This window comes from Lipotes vexillifer, unplaced genomic scaffold, assembly GCF_000442215.2.
Source record: "Lipotes vexillifer unplaced genomic scaffold, Lipotes_vexillifer_v1.1 scaffold67, whole genome shotgun sequence".
Lineage (NCBI taxonomy): Eukaryota > Metazoa > Chordata > Mammalia > Artiodactyla > Lipotidae > Lipotes > Lipotes vexillifer.
In genome coordinates this window covers 4,061,130-4,078,866 of record NW_006797638.1, presented here as the reverse complement: position 1 = coordinate 4,078,866, position 17,737 = coordinate 4,061,130, and the positions used below count along the sequence as shown (strand labels likewise).

Below are 17,737 nucleotides of genomic sequence, written 5' to 3'. Positions count from 1 at the left end.
AAAGCTTAATCCAACTTGAATCTCTTCTCCACTTTTTATTAAAACCTTTAAAAAAAATTATCCTCAGATTCCAAACCTCTTCTCCATTATTTAGTTCTATCCCAGTACTGTCATGACCACTTCCAGCCTTCTCTGCCCCTCAATCCTACCACCAACTCAATTTGTACTTCTGAAATTTTTCTTATCTAGGAACTCTCAAAGCAGGGTGTTGGTGGGATCAGGGGTTTGTGTTGTTGTAACTTAAAAAAAAAACAAACCTTAATTTTCAGTTCCTTCCATCTTGTCAAAAATAGTCTGGCTCCTGATAATAGTATCATGACTGATTAGCACTCCATGCTTTGAAACTTAACAGAAGCATAAAGAACATTGAGAGTCTCTGTGATGAAGTCCTATAGAACAAGTTTCAAGAAGAAAAGCTGAAGGAAAAGGGACCATACCGTCTGGAGATGAAATTGCTGAGGCATAACCTAATAATTGTCTTTTTTTTTTTTTTTTGCGGTGCGCGGGCCTCTCACTGCTGTGGCCTCTCCCGTTGCGGAGCACAGGCTCCGGAAGCGCAGGCCCAGCGGCCATGGCTCACGGGCCCAACCGCTCCGCGGCATGTGGGATCCTCCCGGACCGGGGCACGAACCCGTGTCCCCTGCATCGGCAGGCGGACTCTCAACCACTGCGCCACCAAGGAAGCCCTAATAATTGTCTTTTGATTCATGAGTATTAATCTCAAAAGAGACTGACCAAATGTTTCTCCTGTCCATAAGTGGCACACACAGAAATATGTTCTTAAATTGCAGATAGAAAGTTTAGTTGTATAAAAGAAAAAATATCTTGTCTATGCTCTGGATATTTATGATAAAAAAAAAAACACATAGAATTGTTGCTCCTAGGAATTAACAATATTTAGAATAAACATCTTTCGAAGCCCCAACCTTGAAAGTGAAGCCCTGCTACCCAGATATTTCAGTCACAGACATGTCTGAAGCCAGCAGACCAAGTTAACTGAACTTCTGTTGACTCTCCTTGTTCTGAATAAATCGTGTCCCTTAAGTTAATAAGACATTTTAGAAGAACTTGACATAACCCATGGTGAACACTAGGTAATTACTGATCCCATCCAAATATTTTTAAGAGCAGTTGGGTGATAATTGTTCCCAAAGAGTTCTAAATGTTACAATGGCACTGATAACTAATGGCCATCAAGATGACTCACTTGTTTCCTTTCTCTGTCTATTTAATGCACGTTAGATTGAAGATTCTTACTGTAAATAAGAACATTAACAAAAGCAACTTAAACTGTGAAAAATAAGAGCAGTTCAAAAAATATGAAGCAATGAAAAATGAAATTCCTCCTTTTCTCACACCTGAAAAAAATGTACAAATGCATATACTGCATTTGTCTTTTCAATTCTGTCATTGGCATGACATCCAGTCTTTGCTGCTTAGTCACTGGTGATGCAAAACAGCAGTAGGTCAGCAGCCCAAGAGCTGTGTGAAGCCAAAAACAAGAAATCACAGAGACTTCACAGGGGTGTTTACCAAGGGAGAACAAAAGCAGAAGCTGTGAAGCCCTGTAAGGAGAAGTAGTCACAAGAAAAAGCAGCAGCAGTATGCAAACCCAGTCCCAGCAGAGAAGGCAGAGACAGCCAGGAAGTCACCTGGGGATTCAGCACCAAACAAGCCTACCACCAGAGGGGCACAGACCCAGAAGAGCAGAGACCCAGCCAAGAGTGGATGCTTCACTCTCCCATAAGAGAGTCTTGGCACGTGTAATGTATAAAACACAAAGACTGAGCCAAAACAAAATTTTATTGAGCAACTACCAAATTACCTAACTATAGTGAGAAAATTTGAGGACTAAAACGAACACTTGCCTGTCCCCACTCCATCATACTCTCTCCCACTGATGAAACTTAAACCAGAATTTCTTATTTGACAAATATTTCTTAAGCTCCTCCTGTGTGCCAGGGACCATGCTATAAACTAAAAAATACAACTATGAGCTAACTGGACATAATCTCTTGCTTTCTAGGAGGTTACAATTTAATGAAATATTCTTTTTGTAATCCCAAATTTGTAATTTTTGAGTTGGAAAAAAAAGCCTAATTTTAATGAAGATTTCATTCCTCTAAGTCCTTTATCCTACATTGTTTTGTGCTCTTTCTTAGGCTATCCAAAAGATAGGTGGTTTTGATTAGGCCATTTGTAGTATTACACTGCCTATTTCTTAACTATTTTTCATAACAGAATTAACATATACCTGGAGATTTTGAAATTGCACATTTTCCCTGGGTCTCCAAAACCAATATTCCTATTATTTTAATATCTTTGTGCTTCAAAGTTTTAAAAACATAGAAAAGAAAAGCAGCATTAATAAACGGTCCCTGTGTCCATGTTCCCTTTATTACTAATATACTGACAAATTTGCTTAGACTTTTTTTTGATCATTATTATTTTGGGGAAAATGATAAATATTTATTATAAAGAATTGAAACAAATAATAAAAATATAAAGATTAAAAACTTTTAAAGTCACTTCAAACTTCATCCATAAGTAATCCTCATAACTATTAGGTGACTATAATGATGGCCAGGAGTTTTCCAAATTTGTTAGTACAAACCACAGATCCAAACAGCTTAGAGAATCCCAAGCAAAGAAAAATATGCCTAGGCATATCATAGTCAAACTCTTGAAAATCTGAGTAGGAAATCATGAGGGCAGCTTGGGGATGTGAAGGGAACATTGTATTCAAGAAAATAATGATAAAAATTAACACCATTCTCATCAGAAACTCTGGAAACCAGAAGACAATGGAATGACATCTTTAAAGTCCTGTAACAAATGAGAAAACAAAACCTGTTAACCTAGAAATCTATATCCGGTGAAAATATCCCTCTAACAGGAAGGTGCAGTAAAGACATTTTCAGGCGAAAGCTGAAAGAATTATTTTCAAAAAATCTGAGCTTTAAGAAATCCGAAAGAGAACTTATGCAAGTTGAAGGGAAAGGGAAATGATATAAGAGAAATCCAATTATATGGAAATTAGTGGAGAACACCAGAAAGAGTAGGTCATTAAATATAAAGGATCATTTAACAAATCATTCCTACTTTATACATATGTATGTCATTTTGTCTCAAAGACTATTGACTATTTTAAAGTAAAAGTAACAACATTAAGTGAACATTTCAGGCATCTTTCTAGACATACTAAATATGATTGGATGCCTAATTATAAATAAAATTTAAATAATGTGACCATATTATAGTTGCTATAATAGATTGGGTGGGCCAAAAAGTGCCTTCGGTTTTTTAAGTAAAAATAAAAGATACATTTTTCATTTTCACCAAGAACTTTATTGAATAGTGTATGCACTCTTTTGTTCCACTACCATCTGCCATTTTTCAGGCAACTTCATAATTCCATCCTCCCAAAACTTTTAATCTTTTTGAGCAAAGAACTGTTCCAGGTGCCTTTTACAGTCTTCCAGGGAATGGAAGTTTTTTCCTTTAAGAGAATTTTGTAAAGACCGAAATAAATGGAAATCCAAAGGTGCAATGTCTGGTGAATACGCAGATGAATCAGAGCTTCCCAGCCAAGCTGTTAAAGTTTTTGCCTGGTCATCAAAGAAACATGCGGTCTTGCGTTATCCTGTTGGAAGATTATGCGTTTTCTGTTAACTAATTCTGGACGCTTTTCGTCAGGTGCCGCTTTCAGTTGGTCTAATTAGGAGTGGTACTTTTTGGAATTAACCATTTGGTTTTCTGGAAGGAGCTCATAATAGAAGACTCCCTTCCAATCCCACCATATACACAACATCACCTTCTTTGGATGAAGAACAGCCTTTGGTGTGGTTGGTGGTGGTTCACTTCGCTTGCCCCACAGTCTCTTCCGTTCCACATTGCTGTACAGTATCCACTTTTCATCGCCCATCACAATTTGTTTTAAAAAGGGAATGTTTTCATTACGTTTCAGTACAGAATCTCAGGTGGAAATATGGTCAAGAAGGTTTTTTTCATTTAACTTGTGTGGAATCCAAACATCAAAGAGATTCACATAACCAAGCTGGTGCAAATGGTTTTCAGCGCTTTTTATCAGATATATTTTAATATCTAGACTGATTCAATTCTTTGTGTTTTAATGGCTAGCGAGACACTATCACCAGCATGTTTTTATCACATATAATAACTGCCAGAATTTAAAATAAATATTAGAAATAAAGGCCATGTGTTCCCATATCTCTGGGGACATAAGTATATGTATAACTGATTCACTCTGTTATAAAGCAGAAACTAACACACCATTGTAAAGCAATTATACCCCAATAGCAAATGAACTTACCTACAAAACAGAAATAGAGTTGCAGATGTAGAAAACAAACTTATGGTTACAAGGGGGGGGGGGGGAGTGATAAATTGGGAGGTTGGGATTGACATATATACACTACTATATATAAAATAGATAACAAATAAGGAACTACTGTATAGCACAGGGAACTCTACTCAATACTCTGTAATGGCCTATATGGGAAAAGAATCTAAAAAAGAGTGGATATATGTATATGTATAACTGATTCACTTTGCTGTATACACATGAAACTAACACAACATTGTAAATCAACTAACTATACTCTAATAAAAAATTTTTAAAAAAAAAGAAATAAAGGCCATGTGGAGTCAATATGTCAGGTTGCTGAACACATCAGGTCAGGATTGCTGAGAGCTCTTGCTGTGTGGCTGTGTCCATGCTCACTGTTCTGTCACACTAGCTCCAACTGGCTGTGCATGCAGGCCAGCATTCAGAATGCAGACCAAATAATGAACTAATATTTCACTTTATTGGAGACAGATAAAATTAAAGGAATGAGCCTGGGCAGCTGTTAAATGGGTTCATTCAATGCATTTGATAGTTTAACCACTTTTCTGTAACCTGAAGGAATTATGGGATGGGAGAGGCAGAGACAAAAAAGACTGCTGCCTAAGACTGTGCCTTTAGTTACAGTTTGATACCTGGTCTAACCCTCCTCTGAGATCTTTTTACAAGTCCTGCGAAGCTTAACTTTTCTTACTTAAGGGCTGTATCTTAGTCCTCAGAGGGGATACTCAGATCAGTATGAAGCCCTGAGACTTCACTTCCTACAGAGATAGGCAGCTTAATCAGCTTCCCATTTTACCCACTTATCCTCTGCCATCACTTCTCGGGTAAATTTGGCAAGTGGCAATGTTGATTCTTTCCCACCTCATATGGAACCAACAGAAATTTTTGAGATAGGCAGCCAAAATCTTCTGTACTTATTTGCTCCTTCAGATGTTAAGAGTATTTATTAACTCCTTTAGATCATTTTGGTCTCGTTTGTGTCTCTGCTAATAAGTTTAAATTCCTGAATCAAAAGGAATCCAAGTTTGGCCAATCCAGATACAATCTAACTGAAGACTTTTGAAAGCATTTTTCATCATTGTAAGTAGGAGACCCAACAAAATAATCAAAACAGCAATGCACAGAAAGAATTTCCTTCTCTGTAAGCTTTCACTAAATAAGGAAAAGGAAGGACAGATGAATTATATACCTCCTGCTTCTGGAACAGTTAACCTATTATTTTGTAGGATATTGTTGTCTTTGTGAGCAACTTGGGAGTAGCAGCCAATGTTCTATCCTTGCATCTCATTATCTGGCAGTGCACATAGGGGTGGTCTGCAGATTGGATTGAATAATTGAGATTCTAGGTTCTCTCTTAAAATTCTTTTATGGAACATCATACAAAGGAGAGCCTGAGATTTAACATACAGCGTTTGGAATAGGGACTTGTTTTTACTCTGAGGTCAGAAACCTCCACAGCTGAGTACTTTGGATAATGAAGGTCCTTTTTCTATATTCGCCCAGCCTGGGCTGGGCACAGGCAAATGTCATACAATCTGCATTTAAACATTCTTTTCTTTCCATTTTAACAGTGTTTATGTTTCCTGGTGTACATCTAAAAGATTCAGAATATTTACTGTATATGTAAATATGCTTTTAAGGAAAAAAAAAAAAAAATGCAGTTTTCACATGCAAGTTGTTTTCAGCAGACAGTTCCTTCTCTGAAACACAAAAGACTAGATGTAAAAACAAACAAGAGAGAAGTGCTGTTTTAACAAATGGATCCTTGGAGATGGATTTTTAGGACTTTTTTTTTTTTTTCCGGATTCAGCTTTTACCCTATCACTTAGTAACGCTAAGAGAAATCCTGAAATAAATCGGTGACATTCTCACAGTTTTTAAGGCTGACAGTTTAATTTTTCCTGTTTTGTCTGTGGCCAATATAATTAGGTCATACCCATGTGAAAAATTACTTGTACAAAAAAAATTTAGGATGTGTATGTTTTCAGGAAGATTTGTTTCTGCTAATGTACATGACATCATTTGCATGTGAAACTAATTCACTTACCCTACGTAATTTAGAATATTAATGTTGTTTCCAAAAAACCAAAACGAGCCCAATTCAAAAGGAAATGAATGTTTGTGTTACTAATTTTATATCATGGCTAGAGTAATTACATTTTAAAATATTTTTAGCAGGTAAACCACTGATTTTAAAACATATTTGTTAATTACATGGACTGGATGCCAACTCAGGAAGGGGTCATTCCAGTAGAAAGAGGAGAAAGGCCTAATTTATAACAATATTCCAGAAATGGCAACAGAGATCAAATGCTAGCATTCCTACCTTGCAGACTGTCCTCTAATTTCATTTTACATTAAAAGTTAGTTGTAATTCTTGTGCCTTGAGGATTTTCTAATAGACTTTTTACTATTTATACCAGCAGATACAAGTTTTAAGCCCACAATATTGTTTGCTTTACTGCCTCTACACTGCCAGAAATATTAGGAGATATGGGAGAGTGCAAACTTAAAATAAATCACCATACTTATTTGTGTTTTATGAAGATCTTGACATTAACTCCTTTTTTTCTTTAACAAGCTGAGTGTCTTGCTTTCATTTTTGTGGATTAATTTAAGAATTTTAGTAATTAAGGAGACTCTTATTTGCTTCCAAAACTCAAACACCAGGATTAAAAGACACAAAAGTCACAATTTAACATATTTTATTGGCTGAGTGTAAAGGTCAAAATTACCAAGCTTTGTCGAAGCACCATCAGAAGTATACAGTAGATCCCTTGTAGAAATCATGAAGGAAAGCCAGTGTAGGCAGTGTCTGAACACAATTGTAAAATGTGAGTTGCTCTCTGTGACGGAAGCAGAGCAATTGTCAAGAGTTTGACTAGGTTGCAAAAGAATTTAAAGGGCCTGCAGATGTTCTTTGTCATTCTCATGTAACATTTACTGAGAAGCAAGGCATGCTAAATATTAAGCAATCCATACTGAGTCCCTACCCAGCGATTTTATTTCCAACTGAGATAAGTAGGTGAGATATTTAAACAGAATTAGAAGGCTTAATTAGTGCTGCCCTTCCCTGAGTCGCCAAGGTGGCTGGAGCATTACTCCCCATTTTGCTAAGGAAAAAAAAAATGAGATTAAGTGAGATAGGTGGGAAAAGACAGTAATTTTTCAGAAGGCAAGAGGTTTGCCCTCTAAAACAAAATGTACACAGCTAATCAGATATACTTCTGCAATTCTGTTTTCATGTATTAGTAGAGCTAGATTCAGAGTTACTGATGTTCTAACCAAGAAAAGAAAAAAATGACTTCTAAGTGAGAGAGCAGTTTTCTCAAATGACACTAAAGAACTTTTGTGACATTCAGAAATTTACAGTGGCCTGTTGGTAGACTGCGAACATGTTCTGTCATTCCCAGCTTTGGGTCGCATTTGGAGAACACTTGTAGAAAATCAGCTATGCTTACAATCATGTTTATTCTTTAGCTATGGTAGCAGGACTTCCTTTAATATGCTAGTGTTCTCTTCTTTTGCAGGGACTGTACGTTTTTGTGGTTTATTTCATCCTGCACAACCAGACGTGTTGCCCTATGAAGGCCAGTTACACAGTGGAAATGAATGGGCACCCAGGACCCAGCACAGCCTTCTTCACACCTGGGAGTGGAATGCCTCCTGTTGGAGGGGAGATCAGCAAGTCTACCCAGAATCTGATCAGTGCTATGGAGGAGGTGCCTGCCCTTGCCCTTTCTCCTTCTCTGTTTCTCTCTCTCACTCTTTGATGTACAACCTTTCCATTTTATGTAGTACAAGTTAAATGGTGCCATGTAACTTTTAAATCCTTTTCCCACTGACGTTCTCTGATCTCTGGTATTTGCTGTGCTCACCATGGTATCATGTCTGTTATCAAGTTCTTTTTCCTCCCTGCTTTGTGAGCTCTATTAACCAGCAGTTTGTACTGGGAAATCAGAGCTCTTTCTTCAAAAGCTTCCTAATTGGTTACGGCAGTGACTGAATCTGCTTCAGAAATGGTTTTTCAAATACTGTTTCTTCCTGAAAATATTTTCACAGCTCTCTTCCTTTACTCATGCCAATCCACTACTTCAATCCCAACAAACAAATAAACCTCCCAATGTTCTCCCTCCACGTCATTTTGGGTTCTTGTGTCTAAATCACATTGCCACCAACCTCTCAGTAGTGCCACCCATAGCATTGGTACCACTGCTTGTATTTTGAAACATACCTGAAGACATTTGTCCAGGAAGAGATGGTAAACAGGTCCCTGACAATTTCTGCAGGGCCTGAGATGTGCTTGCCTACCATTCCTTACACAGCCCATGTTAGTGTCTCCGTATTAAGGAGCCAAGGGGAACAGTATTTGCGTTTGCATCCTGAAAAATGGCAGGAAATCAAAGTGCATATGTCTGAAAAGAAAACAGTTTATAGATAGTTAAGTAGGTAAATAGATAATCTACCTGCTCAGTGATATTTTTTTTTGTCTTCCGTGTTAATTTAGAAAGTAATTTTATTCATGTCAGGTGAAAATTAAGGTAAGTGATCACAAATAAAGTACCATATTTAAAAATCTTGATATGTGTTTAGTACCCTAAAGTTTTCAGCAATCTAGTACCATTTCTATATCCCATAAGCTCTTAAAACTGAATTATTTTTACATCCCAGGTGATAACAATAGAAACAGATATTTTTAAGATCAGCAGTGTGGGAGTAAATTTTTAAAAAAATGGTTTTTGTCTCTTTACTTGGCTACCCAGTTTAGCATTTGTCTAGATCGAGACTATACATTAGCCATTAGCCACGTATGTCTGTTTAAATTTAAACTAGCCACAATTAAATAACGATAAAAATTCACTTAATCGGGGCTTCCCTGGTGACGCAGTGGTTGAGAGTCCGCCCGCCGATGCAGGGGACGCGGGTTCATGCCCCGGTCCGGGAAGATCCCGCATGCCGCGGAGCGGCTGGGCCCGTGAACCATGGCCGCTGAGCCTGCGCGTCCAGAGCCTGTGCTCCGCAACGGGAGAGGCCACAACAGTGAGAGGCCCGCGTACCGCAAAAAAAAAAAAAAAAATTCACTTCATCAGTCACCCTGGCCACGTTCTAGTGTTCCATAGCCACAGGTATCTGGTAGCTACCATAATGGAGAACAAATATCTAAAACATTTGTGGCATCACAGTGCTATACTGAACTGTATTGAACCATCACTGTGTTGAACAGTGGTAGTCCAGATGTTCTGCTTCTTCGTGAAATCCTTTAAGGTTTCATGTTCTCTCAAATTTATTTCTCCAGCGCTCAAATCATTTTTCTCAGTGCGAGGCATCCCCGCAGTGTCTCAGAGAACCTTATATTGGGAGGCAGCAGCTGTGACAGTTCAGTTCCTGGCCTGAGCCACTACTTAAATGTTCACTGGGGGTGGAGCACAGTGGCATACCGTAAGTGTGCTCTGCATTCCTCAGCAGCTTAGAATTGGCCTTGATCCAGCTGTCAATGAGGCACTGGCAGAGACATTCCAGAAAGCCACACAGAGAAGGGAAAGCATTAGGAAAGGAAAGATTAAGGGGTGTTTACCAGTAACCACAAGGGAAGCAAATACATTTACTCATTTCAAGATAGAACTATCTTTTTAATCATTTAATTTTTAAAAAGGAGGACTTTAGCATTCTATCAAAGAGCTTTTCTTTTCAATTCAGTATATCCTCATAGATAGCTACTATACTTAAAATTATATGTTGTATCTTAAAGATTTAGGAGGGTTCTCCAGTTCTTATATTTTTAACAGCTTTCTTTACACATATTCTATGAAAAAATTTAACGTATTGATTGGCTTAAAAAATAATTTTCTTCTTCCACGCATGACAGCTTAGAAATCTACAAGTAATCCTCGTAGAGAAATTGTTTAGCATCGCCAGATTAAACTGTCTCATGGAGAGACATACTTTTCTAAGGAACAAAGGTAAAATTAAAGGTCAATTCTAAACAGTTCAACAGCCCTTTCACTTAGTCTTTGTAATGAGATGCAGAGATAAATAGCTCATATAGATTTCAGGGTAAGTATGTATGTACTCATATTATGGTTTCCTTTTCTCCCAACCCCAACCCAAAAAGGTGCCACCTGACTGGGAGAGAGCATCCTTCCGACAAGCCAGCCAGGCCAGCCCTGACTTAAAGCCAAGCCCACAGAATGGCGCCACGTTCCCTTCCTCTGGAGGATATGGCCAGGGGTCACTAATAGCCGATGAGGAGTCGCAGGAGTTTGATGACTTGATATTTGCATTAAAAACTGGTATGTGAACCCACAGACCCCATTGGAAGTAGGCACTCTTGCTATGTTACAATTTGTATCTTCTTCCCATGAAGTTGCAAAAGTACAATCAGTCACCCGTACCACATCCCAATTCTCATGACCCATTCCTAATCCCAGCCGAATTCTAGGATATTTTGTTCTTGGCACCAAGTATGAGACAACCTAAAAATAATTGACAATTTGCTTTTAAGAAAAAGGAATACTCTAACCAGATGTAAATCTCTCTGCACTGGAATCTTGCTAGAACACCAAGATACTGCTGAGTCATAAGAATCTGGTAGTGATCTCCCTGAGAGAGTTTTGCCTCTGACCTACCAAAGAGAATTTCTTATGGAGTATCTTTGGAGCAGAAACTTTCAAAGGCAACATAATGGGCCTCATATAGTTCTACAGTTTTCAAAGTGCCATCATATATATAGTATTTCATTGGCTCTTCCTATATGTTCAACTCCACTCAACCTGTGACCCCGATGGAGTGTTGTTTTCAAATCAAATATGCAACTTTTTTCTTTTCTTTTTTCCCTCAGAAAAATGTTAAACTGTCACTGTTAGAAAAAGTTCAGTGAACGTTTTCATTTCTAGATGTACAAACATGCAAGAAGATGTGTCCGTGCTCAGATGAACCTATTGAAATAGTTATTCAAAAGTGCATGCTACTATATATATATTCCCATGTCAGATCAGTGCTTGGCAGTTGGTAAACCTTTTGTAGATGTTGTTGGAGAATGAATGAATAAATTCATTTCATGAATGAGTGAAAGAAAAATGAAACTTAGAGTTTGCTTGGAGGAATAGACATTGGATAAACATGACATAAAGAAGAGTAAAATAAGTAGTGGAAAGAGTTATTAATTATTGAGAATTCAAGGAAATTTTGTTAAAAACCTGCTCAGTTGATTCTTGAAGATATATAGAGCTGAAGTAAGTAAAGAGTGGAAGAAAAGCATTGCAGACTGAGGGAATAGAATTAGCCAAAACCCAGGGCTGCAGGTGCATGACCTGCCTGGGGAGAAGAAGCATGCAGTGTGGCTGGGATGGAGGGTAAGTAAAGCCAGGCAGCAGGAGAAAAGCCCAGAAAGTAGTTTACCTACATTGTTAATAAGTTACTGTAGTTCCTCAACTGGGTTTCAGCAAGCACCCTCCTTGGGATATTCCTAGACATCCTTGGTGAAAGGATCCCCTGACCAAGTATATGTGGGAAACTGCAGAGATTCACAATTCACTTGAGCATTTTAGCAGCTCTACAAAGTCCTAGAGTAAAGAAACCCACTTCACTTAATTTAACTTGGGGCTTCCAGAATACATCTAGTGATAGATTCATTTGGGGGAGCAGAAGACTTCCTGATACCCTGCATAATATTAAAATGCTCTTCAGATGCCATGCTAAGGGATGGGATTTTTATAGAACTCAGGGAGCCATCGAGGTTTTTGAGGAGAGGCACAACATGTTCCCACTGGTTTTGAGGCAAAATAACTCTTAGGGAAGTCTGAAGAATAAATTTAGAAGCAAAATCAGAAAGGCTGAGAGGTGTTTACCATGGTCCCAGGGAATAAGGTTTAGGCCTCAAATCTGGTGAGTGGAAAGAAAAAGGACAAGAAGAATGCTGAGGAAACACTGAGAGGACAGTCACCAAAGGCTCATGCTTCTCACCTAGGTGACTGAGGGATCATACATAGAGCATTTGCTTGTTTATTTGTTTTCAAGGGGAAACTGATGAGTTCAGACTTGGATAATTTGATCATTCTGCCTGGTGGCTCTTCAGTAGTCGAGTTGGGATCTTTGGCGAGGGATCGGGGTTGGAAGTAATGGTCTGAAAGGCATCATGCAGAGATTACGTTTGAAGCTATGGAGATGAATAAGTTTAGTCTGGAAGAGTGGAAGCTAAGAGATGAGAACAAAAGAAGTGAGGGAGGGAGAGGGAAGAAGGGAAAACACGAGAAAGGAAAAGGAACAAGAAGAACATCTAAGATGATACCTACGTTTACACGTAAATAGAAGAGGGTCCCACAGAGGACACTGTAGCATGGTCAGCACGAAAACTAGAGAGAAGAGTTTCATGAAGGAGGAAGGAACAACTGTATAAAATGCCCATTCGAGCTAGGACTGAAAGGGGGCTTTCAGAGTACAAATAGTTCCCAGAGTAGATTATGTCCCCAGCACTGCAGTGCAGTCAGTTGATGTTACAGCGCTGGAAGCATAAAATGAATTCTAGCAACGTAATTAAATTAGATCTGGGTCCTATATATATATAACAAGTACTAAATGCATTCCATTCCGGAATGTATGGAAAGACTTACTTACTTATAGACTGAGTTTAGCATTCCTTAGAGTTCACTAAACTCTTTAGGAAGTAAGTACTTTAAAAGACCACAAGAGCAGTCTCTAACACTGGCCCCCTCTATTTTTAGAAAAGGTACGATAATAATCAAGTACCACCCCCAGATGCTTTCCATCATACAATATGGTCAAATCAAAGGAGCAGTCCACCTGCCACTCCATCCACAGTGGAATTCACAATTGATACATAGGCCAGATGTGGACCAACAGGGAGTTTTATTTGACCTTCATTGCAGTTTAACAATTTTTTGTGGCAAAATTTTAAAATTCAGAGATATCCCATAAAAATCCAGAATATCTTTTTAAAAAAAAAATCTACCAATAGAGTGCTTAAAATCTAACAGAACACTGCTTGATTGGAGCTGAGTAATGGCTGCCCCTTTAGACAGGACATGAGCTCTTCAGCTTGTCCAGTGCCCACCAGACCTGTATCAATGATTTATGTGAGCCTCCCTGGCACCTGTGATGTTTGAGTTTGCAAACCTTGACCTATCTCAGGTCCACCTTAACTGCGGGCCACTCCAAGTCAACTACTGGGAACAGTGGGACTTCCAAGTCTTTTTCATTTGAACCCCTAAACAACTTTGAAAAGTTATGTTACCCTTTGCATATATCTAAATAAGCATCCAAAGGTTTTTATAAGTTTAAATAGAATCAAACAGTGTCATTTCTATTGTATTATAAATTTTAGGATTTAAGGGCCTAAGTACCAGAGCAATTTGATACCCACTGCTATTCATTTTATTTTAAATATGTACAAGAAAACTTTTCTTTCACATTTGGGGATTTTACACTATTCTCTTTTCTCTTTGAACTTGTATTACCATTCTACTCCCGACACAGGATTTTATCCTAATGTAATATATTTTATGTTTGAAATTCATTTAACTGGTATAAAATAGAAGCCCTTGTCCCAAAGCCAATCATGGACTTGTTTTTCCATTTGAATTTTACCCATATTGAATTCCTTAAAGCAAAAAAAAAAAAAGACACAAAGGAAAACACTATTGACCTTTTTCATTTTTAAAATAAATTGTCTTTCTATGAGAAATTCACATTTCACTCTAAAGAGAGGACATCATATCTTTCAATTAGTTGTTCTTGAAATGCATTAGCCTCTCCACAGGCAAATGAGACACTCAGTTCTAGACTAGTGATGCCATGGTTATTATTAGTTATTTTAATAGAACTTTCCAATGTATCATCAGTGTCCCCAACCAGGACTGTGGGAGAATGAGAACAGTCACCCTGGGACAGCCTCCATTTAGGGAACAGGAGAAGGTAGAGAGCTAACTAGAACAGATTCAGCCTACACAGAGTGTGAGTCCAGGACAGAGGGGCATGTACTCTGTTTACATCCCTAACAAGAAGTGTTTTGAGTACTGGCATTTTTATGTTGATCCAAAGCTGACAAGACTCTAGAAAATGTCAAACTGGGAACCTGTTGGGCTTAGAAACTGGGTGATTTTCCACAGGGGCTTCTCCCAGAGGGACTAATCTGATTCTCCATCATCCTTAGTCCCTTAACTTCCTGATTTTACCTCAGACCAATGACACTAATGTCATGGTAAACGTTTCCCTACTGGAAACATTTTGTTTGTTTGTTTGTTTTTGTTTTTGTTTTTTGGCTGCGTTGGGTCTTCATTGCTGTGCATGGGCTTTCTGTAGTTGTGGCGAGCGGGGACTACTCTTTGTTGCAGTACACAGGCTTCTCACTGCAGTGGCTTCTCTTGTTGTGGCACGTGGGCTCAGTAGTTGTAGCTCGTGGGCTCTAGAGCGCAGGCTCAGTAGCTGTGGTGCACGGGCTTAGTTGCTCTGTGGCATGTGGGATCCTCCTGGACCAGCGCTCGAACCTGTGTCCCCTGCATTGGCAGGCGGATTCCTAACCACTGTGCCACCAGGGAAGCCCATCAAATAAGTGTTCTTATTGTAAGTTTTCATGAAGTTTGGAGATTGTCTATGTGAAAAATCTACCACAGTGTCTGGCAGAATTTAAATTCAGTATGTGGTATAAATTATTTGTTGGGTTCAATTTGTTGTTATGTTTAAAAACATTTTTAAATATTCATAGTGTGTTCTGTAACACCTGGGTGTTCACTGCACCATAACTATTGAGTGAGGGAAGTTCGTGCTTGAATGTGTGCCAAGGAGTTTGAAATCTATTCTATAGACAAATATGAACACGTGAAACCTGTGACAAAGAAGTCACACAAATAGAGCTGCCCCCATAAGAGGCTGTAGGATGTAAAAGACAACACCCTACGTCTGGGGTCAGAAGTCCAGTTGGGGGACTTCCCTGGTGGTCCAGTGGTAAAGAATCTGCCTTCCAATGCAGGGGACATCGATTCGATCCCTGGTCAGGGAACTAAGATCCCACATGCTGCAGGGCAATTAAGCCCACGTGCCACAACTACTGAGCTCGTGCCTCAACTAGAGCCCACGTGCCACAGACTACAGAGCCCACGCGCCCTGGAGCTCACACCACAACTACAGAGAGAAAACCCGCACGCCACAACTACAGAGGAGCCCACGCACCATAAGGAAGAGCCTGCACCACAACAAAAGATCCCGCACGCCTCAGCAAAGACCCCGCATGCCTCAACTAGGACCCGACGCAGCCAAACAAAGAAAAAATTTTTTAAAAAATTAAAAAAGAAAAGATGTCCAGTAGGATATCTTCATTCTGTGACTTCCCTGCTGTGTGACGTGGGCAACTCAGTGAACAACTCTGATCCCCATTCAGTCCCTATGTCTGTAAAACAGGACTAATAATCATGCTTTCCTAACTAAAGCATGTTTGAAATGTTGAGGAAAGGAGAGACTCTAGATGAATGTGAATTATTACTTGTAGTTCCTTTGACATTGCCCGTTCAGTCTACCAAGGGGGAGAGTTAACTGTTATCACAGTTGCTGGATTTTTCGTGAATTTTTGGCTTAAAATTTAAGCGTGAAAATACCTTGCAGAAAATGAGGATACCTACTGCCAAATACCTTCCTAGACCATTGAATGAATTACAAAGAGACAAGAAACCTGGGCTGTGTTCCCAGTTCTGCCGTGTTATACTTGTATGTAGAATGTGTCCTTTCTGAGTCTCAGCAGGGGATTAGGATTTGGGTGTTGTGCATTTATGTCAACTGGGAGGAAATTGAAAAGGAGGACGAGGTGGATCATACAGATGTGGTGACTCAGGGGAGGCTGTATCTAGAACTTGCTGACATCTTCCAGGGCTCTGGGCTACTAAACAAGCTGGTGACACCCAGTCGCTTGTAAAGCTGCACCCCACGTTGAACCTTCCAGCCCAGTGTGCTTCGTCCCTCACAGTCTGCTCAGCAGGCTCTTAGTTCAGAACTTCTAATGTGCCTTGTCCCCATGCTGGGCAGATGCTTATGCATTCCTAGTGGCATTTAGAGCAGGCCAACCTTGAAATCAGAGGGAGTTGGTGCTCATTTGTTCATTAAACCCCACTCTTCCCTGGTGCTAATGCTGGGGTCCTCTCTGTTTCTCTGTAGTTGACCCCATATTGGACAACTCTGTTACTCACCGAGATCAAGCTGCTATAGGCCTCAGGGCCTCAGTCACCTCCTCTTTATAAAATGGCAATGTGTCACTGATCCACTTGGAGGTTCTTCTAAGTCAGGCAGTTCCTCTGCTTCCCTGGCAGAGAAACATGGGCCCTTTGTCCTTCAAAGGCAGCGTGGCAAACTCAAATGTTACTCACATGTAGGGCCAAACACCATAACTGATTCAAGAGGGCTGATAAAAACAGCGACATACCAGAAGGTAGTACCTGGTCCATGTTTTGGTTGTTGTTTTATATAATCCAGAAATACAGGCCCAGTGTTGCCTTGTCTTCTGCTTTTTAAAGAGAAACCCCAAATCTGATTTTTTATGTTATATGTATTCATTTTTAAATCATGGCAACTAACTAAATTTTTGAATATACATTGTCATTGGTAATATGCTAGTTCTTAACTTGAGGAAAGAGTTCACGGGTGTTTGTCACGTTTTGCTTCATGACTTACATGTACATTATATATAGAGGTACCCTACAATTTATCATCCATACCAGGACAATTCAAGAGAGTAAAAGGGATGTGATTAATAATTTTTTCAGGTATAAACTAGGACTTTTCTTTTCAAATACTGCATCCTCCAGCTCCCTGCTTGAAGGAATAGTAGAAAAAGTATTTGTGAAAGGGTGTGGAAATGGGACTTGACAGATAGGTAGGAAGACGCTCCAGCTGGATTTACATGGCACTGCAGGACCAGTCAAGAGAAATCACTTTGAGAAAGCTCTCCAATGGGCAAAAGTTGGAATATGTCTATCTGGTGAGGTCCAGCCAGGTTAGGAGTATCTTGAAAGGCAAGGCAGAGGGTTCCAGGCTGACGCAGTCGACAATAGGAACTAATGTTTGTTCTTGAGAAGGCAGTGGAATGCAGAATGGATCAGAGGAACAGAACAGGCAATAAAAATGGAAGAGGAATTTTCAAGAACTAGGATGCAGAGCATAATTTATTAATACATTGAGCAAACATTTACTGAACACTCACAGTGTGCTGGGCACTGTCCTATTAGCTAAGAGACATAATCCAATGGGAGAATCTGAAATTTTAAAAGAGGATCATCATGTTTCCAAGGGTAGCAGAGGGGCTACTACCTGAGTTGATAATTTATAGGAAGAGTGGAAGCAGCCAAGCTAAAGCGTTGAGGGGGCAGG

The 17,737-nt window shown here is 39.3% G+C and overlaps 1 protein-coding gene across 1 annotated transcript in view; it reads left to right on the top strand.

Annotated features, from left to right (window-relative positions):
- Positions 1-17,737, top strand: part of LOC103089149 (G-protein coupled receptor 98-like) — a gene marked incomplete at its 5' end in the record, with an annotated part of 321,935 nt that overhangs the window by 301,902 nt on the left and 2,296 nt on the right. Inside the window, 2 exons of the mRNA XM_007469765.1 lie at positions 7,900-8,091; positions 10,482-10,659. Of these exons, the coding sequence (XP_007469827.1) occupies positions 7,900-8,091; positions 10,482-10,659 (370 nt within the window). The remainder of the gene's footprint in view (positions 1-7,899; positions 8,092-10,481; positions 10,660-17,737) is intronic.